Source organism: Rhinopithecus bieti, unplaced genomic scaffold (genome assembly GCF_001698545.2).
Source record: "Rhinopithecus bieti isolate Rb0 unplaced genomic scaffold, ASM169854v2 scaffold_33940, whole genome shotgun sequence".
Classification (NCBI taxonomy): Eukaryota; Metazoa; Chordata; class Mammalia; order Primates; family Cercopithecidae; genus Rhinopithecus; species Rhinopithecus bieti.
In genome coordinates this window covers 882,075-905,455 of record NW_016814565.1, presented here as the reverse complement: position 1 = coordinate 905,455, position 23,381 = coordinate 882,075, and the positions used below count along the sequence as shown (strand labels likewise).

Sequence of the window (23,381 nt, the reverse complement as noted above, 5' to 3'; positions counted from 1 at the left end):
GTACGTGGTACACAGTAGGCATTAAGTAAATAATTATCAAATGAATGAATGACTAGGAAGAAACCCTTTAAGCAGTTGTGTGACTTAATTAAGACAGCTAGATTTAAACCAATGTATTTCATGCTATCAGAATCTAAGAATGACCCTTTTAAAGAATAATAACTAGCATTTAAGTCTGAATTTTCAAAGTCCTGGCTTCTACCATGACTGATAATGTTATAGCATCATTTAATCTATACTAAGCAATCAGGTTAACTTTTTTTCAAGTTTATTTATTTATTTATTTATTTTAAATTTTATTATTTTTTTGAGACAGAGTTGCACTCTGGGCCCCATGTTGGAATGCAGTGGTGCGATCTCGGCTCACTGCAACCTCTGCCTCCCCAGTTCAAATAATTCTCCTGCCTCAGCCTCCTGAGTAGCTGGGATTACAGGCATGCGCCACCACACCTGGCTAATTTTTGTATTTTTAGTGGAGATGGGATTTCACCACATTGGCCAGCCTGGTCTTGAACTCCTGACCTCAGGTGATCTGCCCACATCAGTCTCCCAGAGTGCTGGGATTATAGGCGTGAGCCACTGTGCCTGGCCAAGGAATTTTTAACGTTAATTACCTTCTCGGCTTTTGCTTAGCCTTTGGACAAACAATTCTAAAAAGCTCTCAGCTTTAAAACATTAGACCTTAGCTTCTGTTGGCTTTTCACAGTCAAATTTCCTAAAATGTATCAGTGATTTAATAAGAGTAAATTTCCTATTGATTAAAATTAAAGATCTTAAAATTAAGAGTTTTCATACATTTAAAATAATGTCATTGTTTTGACTGATGAACTATGGTATAATGCATTTAGTGTTCATTCCAAACATCAATCAATAAATAACTTGGGCCTCTGGCTATAAGGGAAATTCTATAGGTAAAAGAACTGATTGACCCCCACCCCCTATAGGTGCTGTCCTGCTATGGAATCCCTTTGCTCAGTTTTCTCCTGTCCAATCAGGTGGAATGTTTCACAGGCACATGGTTTATACAGCTCAAAATAACTTGGGACCTGTGAGCTGACAAATGCTCTGGCTCTGGTGGTGACAGGTTGTCCAGCTTCTTACAGCCATCTTCACTGAAACTAAGGTTAACTCCTCACTCTCTATGGACGGCTACTCTCTATTTCCAAGGGCGTGAAGAATTTCCCTCTTCTCCTGTGCTTTCATCTAAAAGTTCTCCCTGGATAATTATCATTGCAGTGGAGTGCCTGGATTGGACATCCTCATCTGGGTCAACTAAGAAAAGAAAGGTAATATCCAGATTTAAGTTCACAAGTGTGTTTTGATAACAGGGCACTGACAGTGGAAAAGCGAATATTTCAAAGAACTCATTACTGTTACTTGAAATGAAACCTAGGATAACTGTCTAATTACATATGATGGGACATGAAATTAAGTGAAAAATAAAGCTTTCCACATGTAAAGATTTTGGAGGGGATTGATGAGACTCACAGAGATCACAGCCTGCCTGAGTTCCTAAGGAAAAATATCTCGACAGAGGAAGTTGTGACATGTTGCATATCTCATTGGCATTTTCCACACATTCGTTTATTAAAAGAATGTTGTTTATAAAGAGAATATGTATGCAATGCCTATTTCCTTTTTAAAGGAAGTTGAATCTAAAATAATGTGCCTGCATAAAGACTTTCATTTAAAATTTTTTTATCATGTAAAAGGATACACTTGCTATATTTAGTGTTGGAAGATCTGCTCCCTGGATTAATGTACACAACAGCTGCAGAAAGTCTTGCTCAAGGGACATTGCTCTTTCTTTCTCCTTTCTCTCTCTCTCTCCCTGTCTCTTTCTCTCTCTCTCTCCCTTTTCAGCTGCATCAGAAAGACACTTGACAGTCAGTGGCAAATGTTTGGCCTGGTACATTGCACTATTAGCAGTAATTAGATGCACATCTTGAGTTATATTTTAAAAACTGTATAAGAAAGAAAGAGAAAAGATGGATTATTAAGTATTTCCAGTCCTCAAAAGTGAACATTACAGTAATGGTGTTAAGGAGTTTTATTACCTTATCAACAGATTTTTATATTCTTATTAAAGATAATAACATCAGCTTGAAAGAAACAAAATAGTCATCCAGTTTTCTTTATCAAAAAGCTATGATTCAATTACTTTAGTAGTAATGAAATGAATCCTACAAACTCTAAATTAAAAACTTGTCATAACTTTATAGTCTCTCAATAATAACAGCTCTTGAGTTCACATAAAATTAATAGTCCTTTTCTAGGAAATTGAGAATGTCTATACTTATAGCTATCATAAACATGTTTTTTAAAACAGAAAATAAGATATACTGTCTGACACACGATTTGACTACAAGCAAAATATTTAAAATCATGGCCATCCCAAGAAATCTGAAATATATGAATAATATACTTACAGAGGTGTCAAGAGATAAAATTATAGGCATTACAGAATCTTATAATAATGGACTATGAAACAAACAGTTGAACACTATCCAAATTCTGGAAGTGTGTCTCTATCCCCACTTATAGTATATGGCTAATGCTACTGGAACTCATAATAATGTGTTAAAACCCCAGTCTTCCATATATCTACAATTTATAATATAGACACTACTACAATATGCTTACAAAGGCACTTTCAGTAGAACAGACACAGAACTACAATTTATGGACACAAGAAGTTGAATGAGTTTTTATCCAAGCTGGTTTTGGGACTAGTGGTAGTTTTTGCAAATTTGCTTTTGAAGATATGAGACAACAGGTAAATCATGTTCCATTTTGAAAGGATTTTAACGAACTAATGTGGGTATGTGAAAAGTGAGAGTTCAATTTTCAACAGTTAATTCCTACTCATAATAGCATTAGTAGACTCCGTTCACTAACCTGAAAATATAAGTCAAATCCTCCTGCCAACCCTAGAATAATTAATTTTTTTTTTCATTCACATTGAGATTTGACAAAGATGCTGCTGGTCTCATGGTGTTAGATAACAAGATAAAAAAATGAAAGGGTTTTCCTAACAGGTTTTCCCCCTCTCCTAGGGGATGAAAAAGACTCAAGCAACACAGAGATATTTTTTAAAATTTCTGTGGTGCTTCATGGTTGACCAAATGTTTTTAAAACTACTAGAACATTACCCATTTGCTTAAAGGGAACAACTCAAGTAGAGACTGAATGGTCCGTTTAGAAATTTAAGAACATTTTCAGCAGATTTATTTTTGGTGGGAACAAAAGTTGGTGGGACTATTTATCTGCAGTAGTTATAGAGTTCTCAGAGTTTATGTATAACCAGAGTCACCTTGACAAGCTCTGTGCAGGCTTCCTGCTACACAGTTCACTGGGAGTCACAGCGCACTCTACTGTCAGGGAGGGGCCCAATAGAGCCTCCTGACAAAGTGCTTGAACTAGAACTTGATCTTGAGATCCCTTGGGACACCTACTGCTCTCTCAATCTAGCAAATGTACTATGTCAATTTAATTAGAGAAGTTAGCTTTTTTCAAATCCTTAATTACCTTAAAAATGACACAAATAGTAAGAAGCAGAAGAAGAATGAAAGGGTTAAATTTTTCATTTAAAAAATAAATATTTGAGTTAATAGGGATTGACAAAAGTTTCTCATTTGGGATTTCCTATATAACAGCTTGGTTCACTGTGAATGGTGAGATCTTGAGAGTGACATAAAACCTCTGGAGATCGAGACCATCCTGGCTAACAGGGTGAAACCCCGTCTCTACTAAAAAATACAAAATTCTAGCCGGGCGAGGTGGCGGGCGCCTGTAGTCCCAGCTACTCGGGAGGCTGAGGCAGGAGAATGGCGTGAATCTGGGAGGCGGAGCTTGCAGTGAGCTGAGATCCGGCCACTGCCCTCCAGCCCGAGAGACAGAGCGAGACTCCGTCTCAAAAAAAAAACAAAACAAAAAAAAAAACCTCTTATACCTATCACTTTTGAGACAACAACCAAACCCTTTTTCTTTTTTGATCCTAGATTCTTGAAGTCTTCTTGATTGCCTTCCATTAGACTTTCTATGGGCCATAGGATTTATTTTTTACACTATTTCTTTGCTCTCTTTCAGATTAAATAGTACCTTTGAGCTCTGGCTGCAGTGTCTTTCACTAGCGCTTCTCTACATGTTTATCATCCTCTGGATACAAACACATACATAATACGCTTCGTAGGAGCCAGTCTCTTTTTCTCCCACTCCAACGAAATCTTTACTTTTTACCCTACATTCTTACTTTAACCAATTCGATTAAAATAATAATAAGAAAATGGCTTACTCACCTTTGGCCTATTACCTAAAAGTCTTCATTACTTAACCTCTGCCCTTAAAGGAATGTCCCTAGTTAAACAGATTCGCACTGATTCTCTGATAGATCATCTCTGCTCGGCCTCTTGATCTCTACATTCTTTTCTGATGTATACATTTGTCTGTATTTATCTTTTCTTCTTTCAAACTGAAAAATCTTTGAGATAATGAGTCTTACAAGATTTCCATATTATTCTTGACATATCATTTCCATATTCCTCAAGTTCTTACTCTGGTAATGCAGTATATACTAATTTATTAAATTACTAATGCCATTCACACCAAAAATAGACTAGAAATAAAACTGAGATGGGGATAATCACTGTAATAGTGAAGGGATGGATATTGTAATAGTGTACCAAGTACACTGCATCTGCACCCAGATTTTAAAAAGGTGATCTGTACATAACTCTCCAGGACTGGTTCCTATTCACTGGGATTTGGTTTTTGACCCAGCAAGAACTTCTCCAAAAGAACTGACTTAGATACTTCTCTAGGGTGATATCATCAGATATAGAAGGCAAAACCAATAGGTCAATACTGGCATTAAAGAGAGGGAGCAAAGTCTATTTTTTTCTTTCCCTAAAAAGCATTCTGGGCATATTAATTACGCATCACCAGCAAAAGGTCACCTCAAATTTGCATGGTGCTCTACAGTTTTAAAGTGCTTTCACAAACAGACCTATGAAGTGAGTAGGGTAGCTCTGCTCATTCCTGTTTTAGATGAGTTACTTAAACATATTTATCTTTTCCTATTCTGGCTCTCTTTAGAAATAATTATTAACTGTTAGGCTAATTTTGGGCCTGCCTCTAAACCAGATTTAGATTACTTGGGCATTCTTTGTTTTTTTCATGAATGTACTTCCCGCACTATAATGAATGCAGAGCAGTGTTTAAAGACACATGTAACTAGGTGCAAGTGGCTCATGCCTGTAATTCCAGCACTTTGGGAGGCCAAGGTGGGTGGATCGCTTGAGCCCAGGAGTTGGAGACCAGCCTGAGCAACATAGGAAGACTCCATCTCTACAACAAATTTTAAAAGTTATCTGGGCATGGTAGAAAGCACCTGTAGTCCTAGCTACTTGGGAGGCTGAGGTGGGAGGATTGCTTGAGCCCCAAAGGTCAAGGCTGCAGCGAGCCATGACCACACCACTATACTCCAGCGTGGGTGAAAGAGTGAGATCTTGTCTCAAAAAAAGAAAAAAAAAAAAAAGACACGTTAAAAAAATAGATTCCTTTTTTTTACCTTTATGAAGGTTTAATTGACAAATTAAAAATTGTATATATTTGTGGTATATGATGTAATGTTTTGCTATATATATACATTTTGCAATGATTAAATCAAGCTAATTAATATGTCCATAGCCTCACATACTTACCCCTTTTTTGTGTGGTGAGAAAATTGAAGCTCTACTCTTTTAGAACTATTCAAGAATATATTACATTATTACTAACTATAGTCCCCATGCTGTACAGTAGGCCTCCATAACTCATTTCTTCTCCCGTGTAACTGGAACTTTGTACCCTTTGACCAACATCTCAGCATTCCTCCCACCCAGGTTTGTTTTCTCATTTAAATATCTAATTCTTCACGGTCAGAATACTTCAGTACTTATGTTTGAATTCAAGTTACTTCATACTAGGTTTTGCCAATTCTCTGGTCAATTCCTCAGCTTCAATTTTCATATTATAACTAAAAAATGAGTTTATTCCATGTATTTCCAACAACAGGGTCTTCTTAGAGCCTGAAGAAGGATAGCACCGAGTTAACATGAGTTGAAAAACATGTCCAAAGGTGTCAGCCTCAAACTTCTGTTTTTATGAACCTGACTCTTTCTTTTTTTTTTTTTTGACAGAGTGTAGCTCTTTTGCCCAGACTGGAGTGTGGAGTGCAGTGGCAAAATCTCGGCTCACTGCAACCTTTGCCTCCCAGGTTCAAGCAATTCTCCTGCCTCAGCCTCCCAAGTAACTGGGATTACAGGCACCTGCCACCATGCCCAGCTAATTTTTGTACTTTTAGTGGAGACAGGGTTTCACCATGTTGACCAGGCTGGTCTCAAACACCTGACCTCAAGTGATCTGCCCGCCTTGGCTTCCCAAAGTTCTAGGATTATAGGCATGAGCCACTGTGCCCCACCATAAACCTGACTCTTAACATTTTCAGAAAGTTCTTAGGGCAGATCCTCTTTTCCAGAAAGGTCCTAGGGAAAAAAGTAGAGATATTTAGGAAAGTAAAGGAAGTATAGTAAGCTGTCTATGTTGCCAAATTATTTTATGTGATTTGCTAAAGTCTGTCTTGATGGTGGATGCCACATTAATTGTTTCATTTCCAATCTGGTACCATTTCACCAATGCCATGATCTGCTTTCAAGGGCAATTATTCATTCTTATTTTGAAAGTGGGAAAAAATCTAATTTTCCATTTTGTGAGAAACAGAAAAGAAGAAACAAATTCAAATGTCACTGTGGCCAGACGTGGTGGCTCACGCCTGTAATCCCAGCACTTTGGGAGGCCAAGGCAGGCAGCATTGAGGTCAGGAGTTTGAAACCAGCCTGGACAACTTGGTGAAACCCCATCTCTACTAAAAACACAAAAATTAGCTAGGGGTGGTGGCGTGTGCCTGGAATCCCAGCTACTCAGGAGGCTGAGGCAGGTGAATCACTTGAACTCGGGAGGCGGAGGTTGCAGTGAGCCGAGATTGCGCCACGGCATTCTAGTCTGGGCAACAAAGTGGAACTCCATTTCAAAAAAAAAAAAAAAAAAAAGGCAAATGACACTCTGAATACTGCAGCTGAAATGTTTAAGAGAACTTATGAGTTTATTTCCTGAAACCTGCTCCTACCTCGTCCCACCAAATGATTCTGCCAATGACCTAGTTGCTCAGGGCATAAATATTGGAGTCATTCTTGACTGCCCTTTCTTTCACATCCCATTTTAATCTATCAGCAAACCGCATTGGCTCTACTTTTAAAGATATCTCAAATATGAGTATTTCTGGCCATCTCCCATGGCTACCACTCATTGATCCAAGCTACCATCATCTCTTGCATAGCATGTTACAATTGTCTCCTAACTGATCTGCTCACTTCCACTCTTACTTCCTTCAGTTTGATTCTTTGCATAGCAGCCATGATTGAACTTTTTCAAAACCATGTCATCTGCTTCTCAAAACCTTTAAGTGGTTTTCCCTTCACAGGTTTAATAAAATTTGAAGTCCTTTCCATGGTCTGCAAGACCTTAAATTATCTGGCCTTGTACCTTTCTGACCTCATTTTCTTTCGCTCTTCTTTTTCACGCACTTCTTTGCTCACTGGGCTTGACTTAAACATACAAAACACTCACCTCTTTAGGCTTTGATGCTTACTTCTACCTCAGTCAGGAACATTCTTTTTTTTTACCAGATGGTCACATAAGTAACTTCTCCATTGCATTATAAACTTTGCTTGACTTTGCTAGCTAAAATAACACACCTTCTTCCCTCCTCCATTATTCTCGATCCCCATTTTCTATTTTATTTTTCTTCCTAACATTGAGATTTTACCTACTAGAATGTCAGTTCCATTAGGACAGAGACTTTGTCTTTTGTTCACCAGTGAATCCACAGTGCCTAGAACAGTGCCTGGCACATAGTAGATGATCAATAAATATTTATTGGATGAAATAAATGAATTATAGGGTACCTATAATAGCACTTGTGATTTTTTAAGTACAAATTTTATAACAGTTATAAAATTAAGGCTTAAAAGAGAAAGTTTTAAAATTAATGCTTAAAAAAGAAAATAATTTTCATATTTTTTATTTTGGTTAATATTTTATCAGTTTAACAATTTACATATGCATTTTCATCTGAGAATCCTCAAAGATAAAATTGTTATCCTATCTGACAGATGAGGATAACTGAGATTCAGATGCATTAAGTTACTTTCTCAAGAAAATAAAGTTATTTAGTGTTGGAGCTGGGATTCAAACCCAGGTTTCTGATTATAATCAGATGTTCTCTGATACTTCTGGTATAAAAGCAAAGCATTCCAGCCTGGCCAACATGGTGAAAACCCATCTCTACTAAAACTACAAAAATTAGCCAGGCATGGTGGTGGGTGCCTATAATCCCAGCCACTCAGGAGGCTGAGGCAGGAGAATCGCCTGAACCCAGGAGGCAGAGGTTGCAGTGAGCCGAGATTGTGCCATTTATAAGAGCAAGAGTCTATCTCAAAAAGAAAGAAGGAAAGAAAGAAAGAGAGAGAGAAAGAAAGAAAGAGAAAAAGAAAACAAAGCATGATTTCAGTTATTTTATCCACCATAAATAAATTTTCACTTGAAAGTCATCTTAAAGTTATGACTGCCTTTGCCAGTTTATAGTTTTTCTTTGTGTCTATAAGTTTTCTTTGTCCTCCTTTATCTGTCCTATTTTATCCTACAATTAAAAGTGAAAGATAGGCCAGGAACGGTGGCTCACACCTGTAATCCCAACACTTTGGGAGGCCGAGGCAGGTGGATCACTTGAGGTCAGGAGTTCAAGACCATCCAGACTGATCAACATGGTGAAACCCTGTCTCTACTAAAAATACAAAAATTAGCCAGGCATGGTGGTGCATGCCTGTAATCCCAGCTACTTGGGAGGCTAAGGCAAGCAAATCTTTTCAACGTGGGAGGTGGAGGTTGCAGTGAGCCAAGATCGCACCATTGCACTCCAGCCTGGGCAACAAGAGTGAAACTCTGTCTTTAAAAAAAAAAAAAAGTGAAAGCTAATAATAGAGTTAGCAGAAAATTCTAATGAACACATTAATTCAACAAATATTTATTAACCACCTTCTATGTGCTATGTGGGTGCAGAAATGATGGTGTACAAAACATAGGGAGACAGAGAAGAAAATACACACACTTAATGTATTGTGATAAGTACTGTGTTTGGAGACTGTGTCAAGGACAGCAAGCTTTGGGAGCACATTGGAGAGGTACCCAACTCAGGGAAGAGAAGAAATCCCAGGGCAGTGATGTCTCAGCTAGGAACCAAAGACCATGTAGGATTAGGCCTGATAAGAGAGTGAAAAGAGGTGGGCACAGAAAGCACTCCAAGCAAAGAGAATACAAAGATCTGAAGTCGACACAGTTAATTCATGAGACTGTATTTCAATAGAATACAGATACACTGAATTAACTATGAAACTATGAATTATTTGAAAATGATAATTTTCAAATTAACCTCGGATCAGGTCACTTCACTGGTTCTGCCTCCATTTCTTATCTATAAAATGGAGGCCATGATACATGGCCATGGTTGTTGAATAATAATAATTATTATTATAGTAATAGTAACTTCCATTTATTGAATGTTTACTAAATCCCAAGCACATTAATCATCACTTCTATCTATGATATGACTACTGCTATTATATCTGTTTTACAGATGAGTAAACTGAGGCGTATAGTGTTTAAACTTTCCCAAGTTTATACTAGGATATTAGGAAGTGCCAGAACTAGGATTTGAACCCAGTTCTATCTAACGCCAAAGTACTAGGTCATAAGTACTACATTAAAACATTAAAGAAATCTTTATTTTGAATACCTGAAAGTTTTGTTATAATAATTTCTCATAACCATAAACATAAGAACAGGTACATTAACACCTCAATTGGCTTCTTTAAAAAAAAAACCCCATCTAAGAATTTTCTTTTCTATTTCCTCACAAATATAAACTTTTTTAAAGTTCTTCAACTTTGACATCACCTTCACCAAAGTATTGTTCTTTATGAACATCAGTCGAATACCCATTATAGTGGCAGGCCCTATTTTAAGGACTTTGCCTTTGATGTTATTAATCCTCAATCCCCTGGGAAACAGATTTTTTCATGTTTTACAGATGAAGAAACCAAAGCTCAAAGAAGTTAAGTAAACTTCTCAAAGTTACATAATTGTTAAGACATGAAGTAGAATTTGGAATTAGATCTATCTGGTACCAAGGCCAATGCTCATTCCATGTTGCCTCAATGTAAAAGCTATCTGAAAATAAAGAGTAAAAGACAAAGTCACGTTAAAACACAATATACAGGGTAGGCACAATGCCTCACGCCTATAATCCCAGAGCTTTGGGAGGTGGAGGTGGGAGGATCACTTGAGGTTCTTTTAGTTGGAGACCAGCCTGGGCAACATAGAGAGACCTCGTTCCTACAGAAAAGTTAAATATTAGCCAGGTGTGGTAGTGCATGGCTGTAGTCCCAGTTACTTGGGAGGCTGAGGAGGGAGAATTGCTTGAATCCAGGAGTTTAAGGCTGCAGTGAGCTATGATCATGCCACTATGCTCCATCCTGGGTGAGAGAGTGAGACCCTGGAAAGAAAGAAAGAAGGAAAGAAAGAGAGAAAGAGAGAGACAGAGGGAAGGAGAGAGAGGAAGGAAGGAAGGAAGGAAGGAAGGAAGGAAGGAAGGAAGGAAGGAAGGAAGTAAAAAAACACAATAAACAGTAATGTCCAATGAATAGAGAGAAAGCCATCCTGATTTATAAGGCACTTAATTTTTCCCCCATCTAAACATAAATAGAAACTTAAACGAGGCTAAAGAAATAGTTGAGTTACAAATGAGGATTTCCGGTGTATTAGTTACATTTTCAAATAACATTTTGCACCTTGTTTCGTATATCTTTAACTGTTCCTCCATGTAGTTGGTGCACAAATGAGAAAGCTTTTCAGTTGGGGTATCAATTATACTTTCACATACTGTTTTGTATATTATTCACTGTTCCACAAAATTTAACAAATAGCCATATAGTTCTATTTAATGAGTATGTCATAATTTAATTAACTAATTTCTTATTACTGAACATGGTTCCAATTTGTAAATATTATCATGTGATAAACACTTTTGTAGACAAATATTTGCTCTCCAACACTTTTGCGTTTTATTTTATTTATTTATTGCGACAGAGTTTCGCTCTTGTTGCCCAGGCTGGAGTACAGTGGTGTGATCTTGGCTCACTGTAACCTCCGCCTCCTGGGTTCAAGTAATTTTCCTGTCTCAGTCCCCCAAGTAGCTGGAATTACAGGCACCCACCACCAAGCCCAGCTAATTTTTTTGTGTTTTTGGTAGAGACAGGGTTTCACCGTGCTGCCCAGGCTGGTCTCAAACTCCTGACCTCAGGTGGTCCACCTGCTTTGGCCTCCCAAAGTGCTGGGATCACAGGCGTGCACCACTGCACCCTGTCACCTTTGCATTTTAGATTAATATTTTTTAAAAGGCATAATAGACTTTATCCAAATAAGTGGCTCTAGTTGGGGCAATCTCAGTCTGTGCAAGTAGGTGGGAAAAATATTTTACTGTGGATGGTCCTTTCAGTCATCTCTAATTGCCTCTCAAGGTGGCTGCCTACTTTGCCAATTCAGAGGTTAGTTTGGAGTAGCATTCTAGAAGTTTGGGGACGAGGACAGTTCCTAGGAAGCCTTATGTGTGATATAAGTGACGCTGTCATATAAGAGAAAGGAAAGAAATTAACTGAAGTAAGTTCTGTTATAGGATGTTAAATCCAGAAAATATTTAGAAGATTACTTTTTTCTCTACTTTCCCACACAGTAGCCACGAATGGCAAATAGTCTTCATCTGCATTGCCATCTCTGATTGGTGATGGCTGAATGAGTGGAGTGTTAGGAAAGTCAAGGTAAAGGGGGAAAGTACAGTAATCACTGAGCTGCAACTTTTAAGGATGAGAGAGAGTAGTGACAGCCTAAGTCACAAATTTGCCATCCTTTAGTAAATGTTTGAATGAATAAATGGGTATAATATCAAAAATACAAAATTGGCTTGCATTATTATATTATTTTCTTAAGACTTTAAAAGTATTTTTTTTGTCAATTTCTATAATTCTATTACATTCAAGGTAAAGAGGAGAGGGTGGAGAGCAAATCTCTGTGTATGAAAGCGCTTTATAACTAAAAGATCATTATCAACATTATCAATATCAGGCTTAGAAATGTTGTTTAATATTATTATAGTTATGTCATGGCTTTCACAACTGAACTTGCATTTAAAGAGTTTAATAAAGTGGTAATCATCCAGGTCTTTATTTGCAGGGAAATTTCATTCCATTCTTACTTATTTCATAGTCTGAGAGTAATATTTAAGTCTTTAAAGTTTATAAAATGGTGAGGGCACGGTGGCTCACCCCTATAATCCCAGCAATTTGGGAGGCTGAGGTGAGCAGATCACCTGAGTCCAGGAGCTCGAGACCAGCCTGGGCAACATGGCAAAACCTTGTCTTGCAAAAAATACAAAAATTAGCCAGGTGTGGTGGCACATGCCTGTAGTCCCAGCTACGTGCAAGCGTGAGGAGGGAGGATAGCTTGAGCCCATGAGGTGGAGGTTGCAGTGAGCTAAGATTGCATCACTGCACTCCAGCCTGGGTGACAAAGTGAGACCTTGTCTCAAAAATAAATAAATAAATAGTAAGTTTGTAAAAGTATTAAAATTAGGCAATTCTTTATTTTGAGCTTTAATTTCTAACGAATCTGCCATGCTATAATAGACATAGACTTGTTATTCCCTAGAAATGATCCAAACTTGTTGTTATTATTATTTTGTGACAGCATGCAAGAAGACAGTGTAGAAGCTTCTACTTCCATATCTCAGCTTCTAAGAGAGAGCTATTTAGCTGAAACCAGACATCGGGGAAACAATGAGAGGAGTCGAGCGGAGCCTTCCTCCAACCCTTTCCATTTTGGCAGTCCTTCTGGGGCTGCTGAAGGAGGCGGAGGCCAAGATGACCTTCCAGATCTTTCAGCCTTTCTGAGTCAAGAAGAGTTAGATGAAAGTGTCAATCTGGCAAGACTGGCCATCAATCACGACCCTTTGGAGAAGGCAGATGAAACTCAAGCTAGAAAACGACTTTCTTCTGATCAGATGAAACACACACCTAATTTAAGTTTTGAGCCTAACTTCTGCCAGGATAACCCTCGAAGTCCCACCAGCTCCAAAGAAAGTCCCCAGGAGGCAAAAAAGCCACAGTATTGTTCTGAAACCCAGTCCAAAAAAGTATTCTTAAATAAGGCTGCCGACTTCATTGAAGAGCTATCCTCCCTTTTCAAATCCCACAGCTCCAAAAGGATTAGACCTCGTGCCTGCAAAAACCACAAGAGTAAACTGGAATCTCAAAACAAAGTTATGCAGGAAAACAGCTCCAGTTTCTCAGATCTGTCAGAAAGACGAGAAAGATCTTCTGTTCCCATCCCTATCCCTGCGGATACCAGGGATAATGAAGTGAATCACGCCCTCGAAGAGCAGGAAGCCAAGAGGCGTGAAGCAGAGCAGGCTGCCAATGAGGCGGCTGGTGGAGACACCACCCCAGGGTCTTCCCCTTCATCTCTGTACTATGAAGAACCTCTGGGGCAACCTCCCCGGTTCACTCAAAAGTTACGGAGCAGAGAAGTTCCAGAGGGAACTCGAGTACAGTTGGATTGCATAGTGGTAGGAATTCCACCACCTCAAGTAAGGTAAAAATGCCCCACTGGTAATGTTGAGTAATGTTGCTTTCCATCTACCATGACCCTCCCAAGTATTATCCTTTAAGTACGTGGTTTCCAAAATTATATACCCGCTTTGAGAAAAGCAGTCGGTGTCTAAAGCAGCTTGGTCCAATAGAAATGTAAACCTAGTCACGTATGTAGTTTTAATTTCTCTAGTAGCTACATTTTAAAACTAAAAAGAAGCAGGTGAAATTAAAGTTAATAATATACATTATTTAACTAACATATTAAAAACATTATTGTAGGCTGGGCCCAGTGGCTCACACCTGTAATCTCAGCACTTTGGGAGGCCGAGGCCAGCCAATCACCTGAGGTTGGGAGCTTGAGACCAGCCTCACCAACATGGAGAAACCCCATGTCTACTAAAAATTCAAAAATTAGCTGGGCGTGGTTGCGGGCACCTGTAATCCCAGCTACTCGAGAGGCTAAGGCAGGAGAATAGTTTGAACCCAGGAGACGGAGGTTGTGGTGAGCCGAGATCGCACCACTGCACTCCAGCCTGGGCAACAAGAACGAAACTCTGTCTCAAAAATAAATAAATAAATAAATAAAATAAAAATAAAAACATGTAACCAGTGTAAGAATTATTAATAAATTTTACATTATTTTTATTATAGCAGAGATTTGAAACCCAGTGTGAATTCTACACTGACAGCATATTTCAATTTGGATGTTAAAATTTCCTAGGGAATACAACCTTCATTTTGCCTGGGCGCAGTGGCTCACGCGTATAATCCCAGAACTGTGGGAGGCCGAGGCGGGCAGATCACAAAGTCAGGAGATCGAGACCATCCTGGCTAACACGATGAAACCCCGTCTCTACCGAAAATACAAAAAAAATTAGCCGAGCTTGGTGGCGGGCCCCTGTAGTCCCAGCTACTCTGGAGGCTGAGGCAGGAGAATGGCGTGAACCCGGGCGGCGGAGCTTGCAGTAAGCCAAGATCACGCCACTGCACTCCAGCGTGGGCGAGAGAGCGAGACTCCTTCAGTAAATAAATAAATATAATTAAAAATTCAGTTATGTAGTTGCACGAACCACATTTCAAGCGCCCAATAACTGCATGTGTCTAATGACTACAGTATTGGACAGTGCAAGGCTATAGTTTATAGCCTAAAAATGGTCTCTATGCAATGAATACCTGCAATATTTTTTTAAACTTTAAAGAAACCCAAATAATAGCATAAAAACGGACAGAATTGGGCTGAGGGTAAAGTCAATTTAAAGATTCATTATACATGTATTAAATGTATGATAAACTTTCAATGTCAGCTTCATGAACACTATGACTGATGGATAGAGAGGATATTCATCTTTTATTTGCCTACCATGGTCAGCTTTTCTGTGAGGCAAATGCAGTATGAGTTTCAGGAGTTCTCGCTTGCCTAGGCTATGCCTGATTTTGCATATTCTAATTTTATTTTACTTTTTAAAGGAGCCCTTCCACATTAATGAGCTTCAGGTCCCACAAAACCTGGAACTAGCCTTAGCCCCCAGAGTAACATGTCCTACCTTTGATTTTATAATGGAATAACATGTGAACAACATGGTTGAAGTGGATTACTTTTGCAGAGAATTCCTGGAATTTAGAGTCCTATAAGAGTTACTTTGTGTTTGTAACTACCTGATTATTACTAGAAAATACTTTCATTACTATTTAACGTTTATTCTCTGTATGTAAATAGGGCATCTGGGCATCATCTTTTTATTCCATAATATTCATATTATAGGACAATAGTAGTATTAATAATTGCATTTTTATTTATACATGCATATTAATTCAAGGGATTCTGGCTGAAAGACATATTCATATATTGATTTTTGCTTTTCAAAGGCAATATAAGGCAATGTCAAATATTATCTCTACAATGGCAGATACATTTGACTATTAGGTTATCCTGCTGACCTCCTTGAGGGCAGGGATTCTGTTGTTTTTTCCTTCGTGTCTTGAGCACCAAGCACAGCTTTGGGTTCATAGTAGCCACTCAGAAATGTTGAATAAGCTAGTGGATAAGGAAACAGGAAAACAAGAAACTCAACTTAGATTTAAATCAGAAGTGAGACAGTTGGCCTAAGATGTAGCAAAGGGTTGGAACTGAAAACCACACGGCGGTGTCTGCCCTTCTGCTCTGAACGTGCCTGATGATACTCCTGGAGACTGGTCGGTAATGCTAGTGAGATGTCATCACAGCCCCATGACAGCTACCACTCAGTGGCATCTGGTCAGTCTAAGTAAGCTGGTGAGCCCTCCAGTTGTGATATACACAAAACTTAGATTGGTCCTGTCCAATCCATTAGTTTCTGGACATAGATTGATTATAAAAAAAAATTAGACCAGATCATTCAGGTCTCATCCTACCCATTTTTCAACCATGACAATCTCAGATACAAGAATGAATTTAATTCACCACTAAGAAATATCAATTAGGAAGACATTCCCCACAAAGCAAAGTAATGTGGTGGCCACTCAGAAACCATTTAATCAGCCAACTAAAAATTTACAAATCTTCAAATTTAAAAGTGAAAGAAATGTACACAGTTTCCATGTAGCAATGCTAATTTTTCCTGGGAAGAATTTCTTTACTGACAGCATTCATACCTGTATCCTAACCACTGGTTCGATGCTAGGAAATTAGTAGGTATATGCTAAATATTTTCTGAATGAATTAGTACTTAATTTTATGACTGCAATTAGACTAAGAACAGAATTAGAATTTTCCAAGTAGACTAGTAGCTGTCATTTTCCTAAGCACAGAATTTATAGAACTCCAATCAGAAAGCAAATATGTATTTATTTAGTTTTTACTGTGTGCTCAGCACTGTGATCAATGCAATGACAGACACAATATAAATATGCATCCCTGCCTTCAAGGAACTTGCAATACAGTTAAAGAAATAATCCTAATTTTTATAGTACAAACTTTAAGTAGTGTCAGGTGTCAGAGAAGGAGCGAAGGACTAGAAAAGTCAAAGAAGTCTTCAGAGATGTAGGAGGATTTTACTTGAACTTTGAATAGTGAAAATTTAGGTAGAAAGTTTCTTATTTACTCATTCAACAAATACCAATTGAGTTACTAAAGTGATTCACTGGGAGTACAAAACAATTGTGAGCTAGTGGAGGTCAGGAATCTTGTTTTGAAACCAAATCTAAACTCTTCTGAGAGGGTGGCTCACAGTCTAAGAGCTAGGAATCAGCCAGACAGCAAACAAATCCATCACTGCAGTATTATGTAATAAGGGCTATGACAGGAGTCTGTAGAGGAGGCAGTGGTGGTTTAAAGGAGTATATGAGTTGCTTAGCCTGGAGCACATGATGAAGGAAGCTTTAACTCAGGAGGTAGAGGATGCCAAGGGTAGAGGGGAAAGCAAGTGCAAAGCTCCCGAGGCAAGTGTTATCAGGGAACCATAAGTACTCATCTATGTCAAGAACACAGAGTAAAGGTAAGAAAGATTAGAGATAAGGTTGAAGAGGTAGGTGGAAGGAATGGGTCCTTTCAGGCCAGGTCACTTCAACATATTTATGGAAGGGCACAGGCACTCTAATTATAATAAGATTTTTCATATGGCAGGGAGGACACTGACCAAACTGGAAAAGAGAGTAGAGTCAGATGACTTTGAAGAACCTTGAAAACAAAGCAGAGTAGTTCAGACTTGGCTTCAAAACAAACTGGAAACCATTTAAGGTTGAGTATGGAGAAGTAACAAGATGAAAGGGAGGATTTAAGAATAATTAATCTGGAAGAATAAGTCACATCTGGAAAAAATGAAGCCATGAAGCCACTTAAGAAGCTGCGGAAGGTATCCCAGGCATCTGATGCTCTGGTGGGACTCGGGTGGGTGTGGTAGGAACGAGGAGGAAAGATGTCAGCGAGCAATGTTTAGAAGAAAAGAAATCAAGCTGAACTTGGTGACACACCACAGAAGAAGGACGGGTATACAAAATTTACTCCACAAGTTTGTGGACCTGGACACTTGAGAGAAAGATGGGGTCTCCAGCAAGGATGGAGACAAGGAAATAAGTGGCTGGTTTGTGGAAGAGGTCGATGGGAATTTGAGTCTCAGGGGACAGATGGACCATTTCCATTTCCAATAGGCAGGCAGATATGCAGGACTGAAAGTCAGAGAAAAGCTTGACACAATATATCTGTCCTTACAAAGGAACTGTAAACACAAGTAACACTTGGAACCAACTTCTAGTTGGTTCAGTCCAGTGCTAGAGTGGAGTAGTGTTTTTGACACAGAATCTCTCTGTGTCACTCAGGCTGGAGCACAATGGCCAGATCTTGGCTCACTGCAACCTCTGCCTCCTGCGTTCAAGCAATTCCCCTGCCTCAGTTTCCCAAGTAACTGGGATTACAGGCGCCTGCCACCACACCCAGCTAATTTTTGGTATTTTCAGTAGAGGCGGGGTTTCACCATGTTGGCCAGGCTGATCTCAAACTCCTGACCTCAGGTGATCCACCTGCCTTGCCCTCCCAAAGTGCTGGGATTGCAGGTGTGAGCTACCACCCCCCGGCCTGGGACACATATATCTTTTTTTTTCTCTCTTTTTTTTTTTTTTTTTTGAGGTGGAGTCTTACTCTGTCACCCAGGTTGGAGTGCAGTGGCATGATCTCGGCTCACTGCAACCTCCACCTCCTAGGTTCAAGTAATTCTCCTGCCTCAGCTTCCTGAGTAGCTGGGATTACAGGTGCATGCCACCATGCCCGGCTAATTTTGTATTTTAGTAGAGATGGGGTTTCACCATGTTGGTCAGACTGGTCTTGAACTCCTGACCTCGTGATCTGCCCGGTTCAGCCTCCCAAAGTGCTGGGATTACAGGTGTGAGCCACTGTGCCCAGCCTGGGACACGTACATTTTTTTAAGATAAAGTAGTGCTATTGGGTTTTGAAGAGGGGTGGGGTAGAGACACCTGGAGACCTACCTGTTTGTTCGCCACTGAAACTCTTGAGGCATCTCCACAGGACCTAGGAAAACAGATTTTGATTCAGAGGATTTCCTTTAAAAATACATTAAAATAACAAAGTAATGAGACATTTTGGTTTGCTGAAGAGGAACACCACAGTCAATAAGGATAGAATTCTTTTTTGCTATCTTAGCAAGAAAATATAATAAGTATACTGGGCAACTGAAGCCTAACCTATGTGCTCCTGTGTATTATATAATCAGTATTTTGCCCAAGTTCTTGTAACCCTAGTTTAACAAGTTGAAAAATTATTTTGCTTATATTATTGATTTCCAAGTTAATTGGGTAGAAATTGTATAAGAAGGGTGGAATCCTGTATCACTGAAGCTAGTGTGTTTTGCAAGCCTGTTAATCTTTCTTGGACATAGCTTCATTGGTGGAGTTGTCTTAGAAAATGAAATACGTTCATGTATTACCCAGAGATGAAAGAGTCTGTGAGAATTCACAGCAAATGGCCGTGATCCCTTCTTGTATCCCAGCTCCAAATTCTTTCCCCAGGAATGTACAGCTGGGTAACTCTATGTTTGCTTGTACACAACCTTTGGAGGCAGCACAAATTGACCTTTTGTAGATGTTGGGCCTGCTATGGCTGTTAAGTTTTGTTATTGCTGCTTCCAGTCATTTGTCTACAAGTAGTGTAGAAACAAAATAGTTATAAATAAAAAGCATATCTTAATTTCATATTACACTATTTAGAGGCTTTTCTTTCTACTTTTGGAAAATCTGGATACCTTCATTCATTCATTCATCCAACAAATATTAAGTGCCTATTTATGTGCCACATACTGTTGTAGACACTAAGGTTAAAGCAGCAAACAAGACAGACAAATTCCCTGCCTTCATGTAGCATAAAGTATAGTAAGGAACACAGATAATAAACACAAATTCCATAACTGTCTATATGATTACAATTGTGATAAATGTTATAAAAGAGGGAGCGTATAGCAAAGGGACCAAACCTTGTGGGTTGGGAAGGTCTTCTTGAAAAGCGATATTAAGGCTGAGACATAAAGGACAGCTAAGAGTTAGCCTGGCAAAGTGGGCTGTGGGGAAAAGTGTTGCAGGCTTAGGGAATAGAAAATGTGAAGCACTTGAGACAGCAAGGTAATTGGTCTTGATGTCACTAAATCTTAAAGATTTAGAAGAATTGAAGAAAGAAATTATGTCTTGATGTCACTAAATCTTAAAGAGTGAGGAGGAAATGGTTTGAGATAAGTATAGAGACTAGAGGCCAGATTCTCTCTCTCTCTCTCTTTTTTTAAATGTGCCTTAAACTAGTTCCAAGAGGTCAGATTCTAAAAGCCTCCTAGAGCAGACTACTCAAAGTGGGTCCGTGGACCAGCAGTGTCAGCTTCACCTGCAACATTGATGGACAGGTAAATTCACAGGCCACGTCTCGGACCCACTGAATCAGGATGTCTAGGGAAGAGGCTCAGCCGTCTGTGTTCTAACAAACTGCTGATAATTTGTTGAAGCTAAGCAAAGGGATACATTGTTCTAGTCTTTCTATGTGTGTTTGAAGGTTTTCATAATGAAAACGTATTTAAAAATAATACTAGTAACTTTAACATGTTTTAAAACTTTGATACAAGTGAAATCAGAATGTCTATTTTCTTCTACTACTTGAATTTTTTTCTTTAAAAAGTATATTGGCCAGGCGCGGTGGCTCAAGCCTGTAATCCCAGCACTTTGGGAGGCCGAGACGGGTGGATCACGAGGTCAGGAGATCGAGACCATCCTGGCTAACACGGTGAAACCCCGTCTCTACTAAAATACAAAAAAACTAGCCGGGCGAGGTGGCGGGCGCCTGTAGTCCCAGCTACTCCGGAGGCTGAGACAGGAGAATGGCGTAAACCCGGGAGGCGGAGCTTGCAGTGAGCTGAGATCTGGCCACTGCACTCCGGTTCAGGCCACAGAGCGAGACTCCGCCTCAAAAAAAAAAAAAAAAAATGTATATCCATGTTACACGCAACTCTAAATCACTTGTTTTCATTGCTATGTAGTATTTTACTGTACGGCTAGAATACTATATTATTGATGTACATTTGGGTTGTTTACAGGATTTTTCCTAATATGCACAATGCCATTACAAGCGTTCTAATATACTTTACCAGTACACAAGTTCTTCCTGGTGAATGAGTGTGTTGGGCATAAAATTGCTGGCAGACTATGTATAACTTAAACTTTATGATAATACCAAATTGTTTTGCAAAGGAATTGTTTTGATTTACATTCCCACTGACATTGTGTAAGAGTTTTGGTTGTTCTACATCATTGCCAATATTGATATTATTGTTTGAGACCAGAAGTATTTCAAATTTCAGTTTTTATTGAATTTCAGAATATTTGCATTATACTTACTGGTTGAGCATCCCAAATCTGAGAATTTCAAATCTGAATGGCTCTAATAAACATTTCCTTTGAGTGTTGTCAGCACTCAGAAAGTTTTAAATTTTTGTAGCATTTTGGATTACATATTTTTGGATTTGGGATGCTCAACCTATACCAGACTTTTAAATTTTTGCCAGTCTGATGGGTATGAAGTATTATCTCAAGCGGTTTTGATTTTCATTTCCACAGTTACAAATGAGGCTGAAATTTTTTTGTTTATTGACCTTTCAGGGCTCATATTTTATGAAGGGCCTGTTTACATCTTTCACCCATTTTTCTATTGGATTGTTTGTTCTTTTCTTTTTTTTGTTTTTTTGTTTTTTTTTTTTTGAGACGGAGTCTTGCTCTGTCGCCCAGGCTGGAGTGCAGTGGCCAGATCTCAGCTCACTGCAAGCTCTGCCTCCCGGGTTCACGCCATTCTCCTGCCTCAGCCTCCCGAGTAGCTGGGACCACAGGCGCCCGCCACCTCGCCCGGCTAATTTTTTGTATTTTTAGTAGAGACGGGGTTTCACCGTTGTTAGCCAGGATGGTCTCGATCTCCTGACCTCGTGATCTGCCCGTCTCGGACTCCCAAAGTGCTGGGATTACAGGCTTGAGCCACCGCGCCCGGCCTGTTTGTTCTTTTCTTATTGATTTATAAAACTTTTAAAATATCCTGGATAGACTGGGCGTGGTGGCTCATGCCTGTAATCCCAGCACTTTGGGAGGCCGAGGCAGGTGGATCACCTGAGGTCAGGAGTTCAAGACTAGCCTGGCCAACATGGTGAAACCCCGTCTGTACTAAAAATACAATAATTAGCCAGGCGTGGTGGCAGGCGCCTGTAATCTCAGCTACTTGGGAGGCTGAGGCAGGAGAATCGCTTGAACCCAGGAGGTGTAGGTTACAGTGAGCCGAGATTGTGCCATTGCACTCCAACCTGGGGGAAAAGAGTGAAACTCCCTCTCAAAAAAAGAAAAAAAAAAGGACAATGTCCTGGATACTGCTGGATACTAGTCATATAACATGTTATGAAAATATCCTCTTCTGGTTTCATTTATCTTTCTATTTTCTCTTTTTATTTTTATTTTATTTTAATTTATCTTTAGATAATTAGATATTCTTAACTTTAGGTCCAAATTAATTAATTTTTTCCTTTATGATTTTGGTTTTTGTAGTTTGCATCTAGTTTAAGAAATTCTTCCTAACCTCAAAGTCGTAAAGATATTCTTGTATTTTGTCTTCTAAAAGTTTTATAATTTTGTCTTTCACATTTAAGTTTTTAATCCACTTAAAGTTGATTTTTGTGTATGATGTAAAGCAGGGAACCCATTTTCATTTTTTAAGATTGAATAGCTAATTATTCTAGCACCAGTTAATGGAAAAGTACATCTTTTCTCTACTGATCTATAGCGTCAGTTCATCAGAAATTGAAATTCTTAAACGTATGGGCTTTCTCTTATTTTCCTGTAGTTTATTTATCTCGTTATAATAGACTTTTCACAGCTCTTGGTTTCCAACTTTCTCACTTTAAGAACGTTCGGCTCTTCTTGCTCTTTTGCCCTATAATATAAATTTTGGAATCCTTCTATCAAGTTTTAAAATCTAGTCCGGGCACAGTGGCTCACGCTTGTAGTCCCAGCACTTCGGGAGCCTGAGGCAGGTGGATCACTTGAGGTCAGGAGTTCGAGACTAGCCTGGCCAACATGGTGAAACCCCATCTCTACTAAAATACAATAATTAGCCGGGTGTGGTGGCAGGCACCTGTAGTCTCAGCTACTTGGGAGGCTGAGGCAAGAGAATCGCTTGAACTCAGGAGGTGGGGGTTGCAGTGAGCCAAGATCGTGTCAGTGCACTTCAGCCTGGGCAACAGATCGAGACTGTGTCTCAAAAAAAAAGAAAAAAAAAAAAACACTAATAAGATTTTTGGAATTGCATTGAATCTGTAGATCGATTTAGGGGAAGTTGACATCTTTAAAACACTGAGCTTCCATAATTAAGGACATGGCATATTTCTCAGTTTTCAAAGGTATTCTTTAATTTCTGTCACCCAGGATGGAGTGCAGTGGCACAGTGATAGCTTGCTGTAACCTTGAACTCCCAGGTTCAGGTGATCCTCCCGCCTGGTTGTCCTGAGTAGCAGGGACTACAGGTGTGAGACACTATGCCAGCCTACATAGGCAGTATTGTTTAATTTCTTTCAAAAAAGATTTGTAATC

General features: G+C 39.1%; 1 protein-coding gene across 3 annotated transcripts in view; it reads left to right on the top strand.

Annotated features, from left to right (window-relative positions):
* The first annotated feature begins 799 nt into the window (after positions 1 to 799).
* The window catches only part of MYPN (myopalladin), a 102,934-nt gene continuing 80,352 nt past the window's right edge, over positions 800 to 23,381 (top strand). Inside the window, exons 1-2 of one of the 3 annotated variants that reach the window (XM_017851438.1) lie at positions 800 to 1,286; positions 12,895 to 13,797. In XM_017851438.1, the coding sequence (XP_017706927.1) occupies positions 12,896 to 13,797 (902 nt within the window). In that variant the 5' untranslated portion in view covers positions 800 to 1,286; position 12,895. Of the gene's footprint in view, positions 1,287 to 12,889; positions 13,798 to 23,381 lie in introns of those variants that run through there. The other 2 variants (XM_017851440.1, XM_017851441.1) reach the window with 2 other exon arrangements.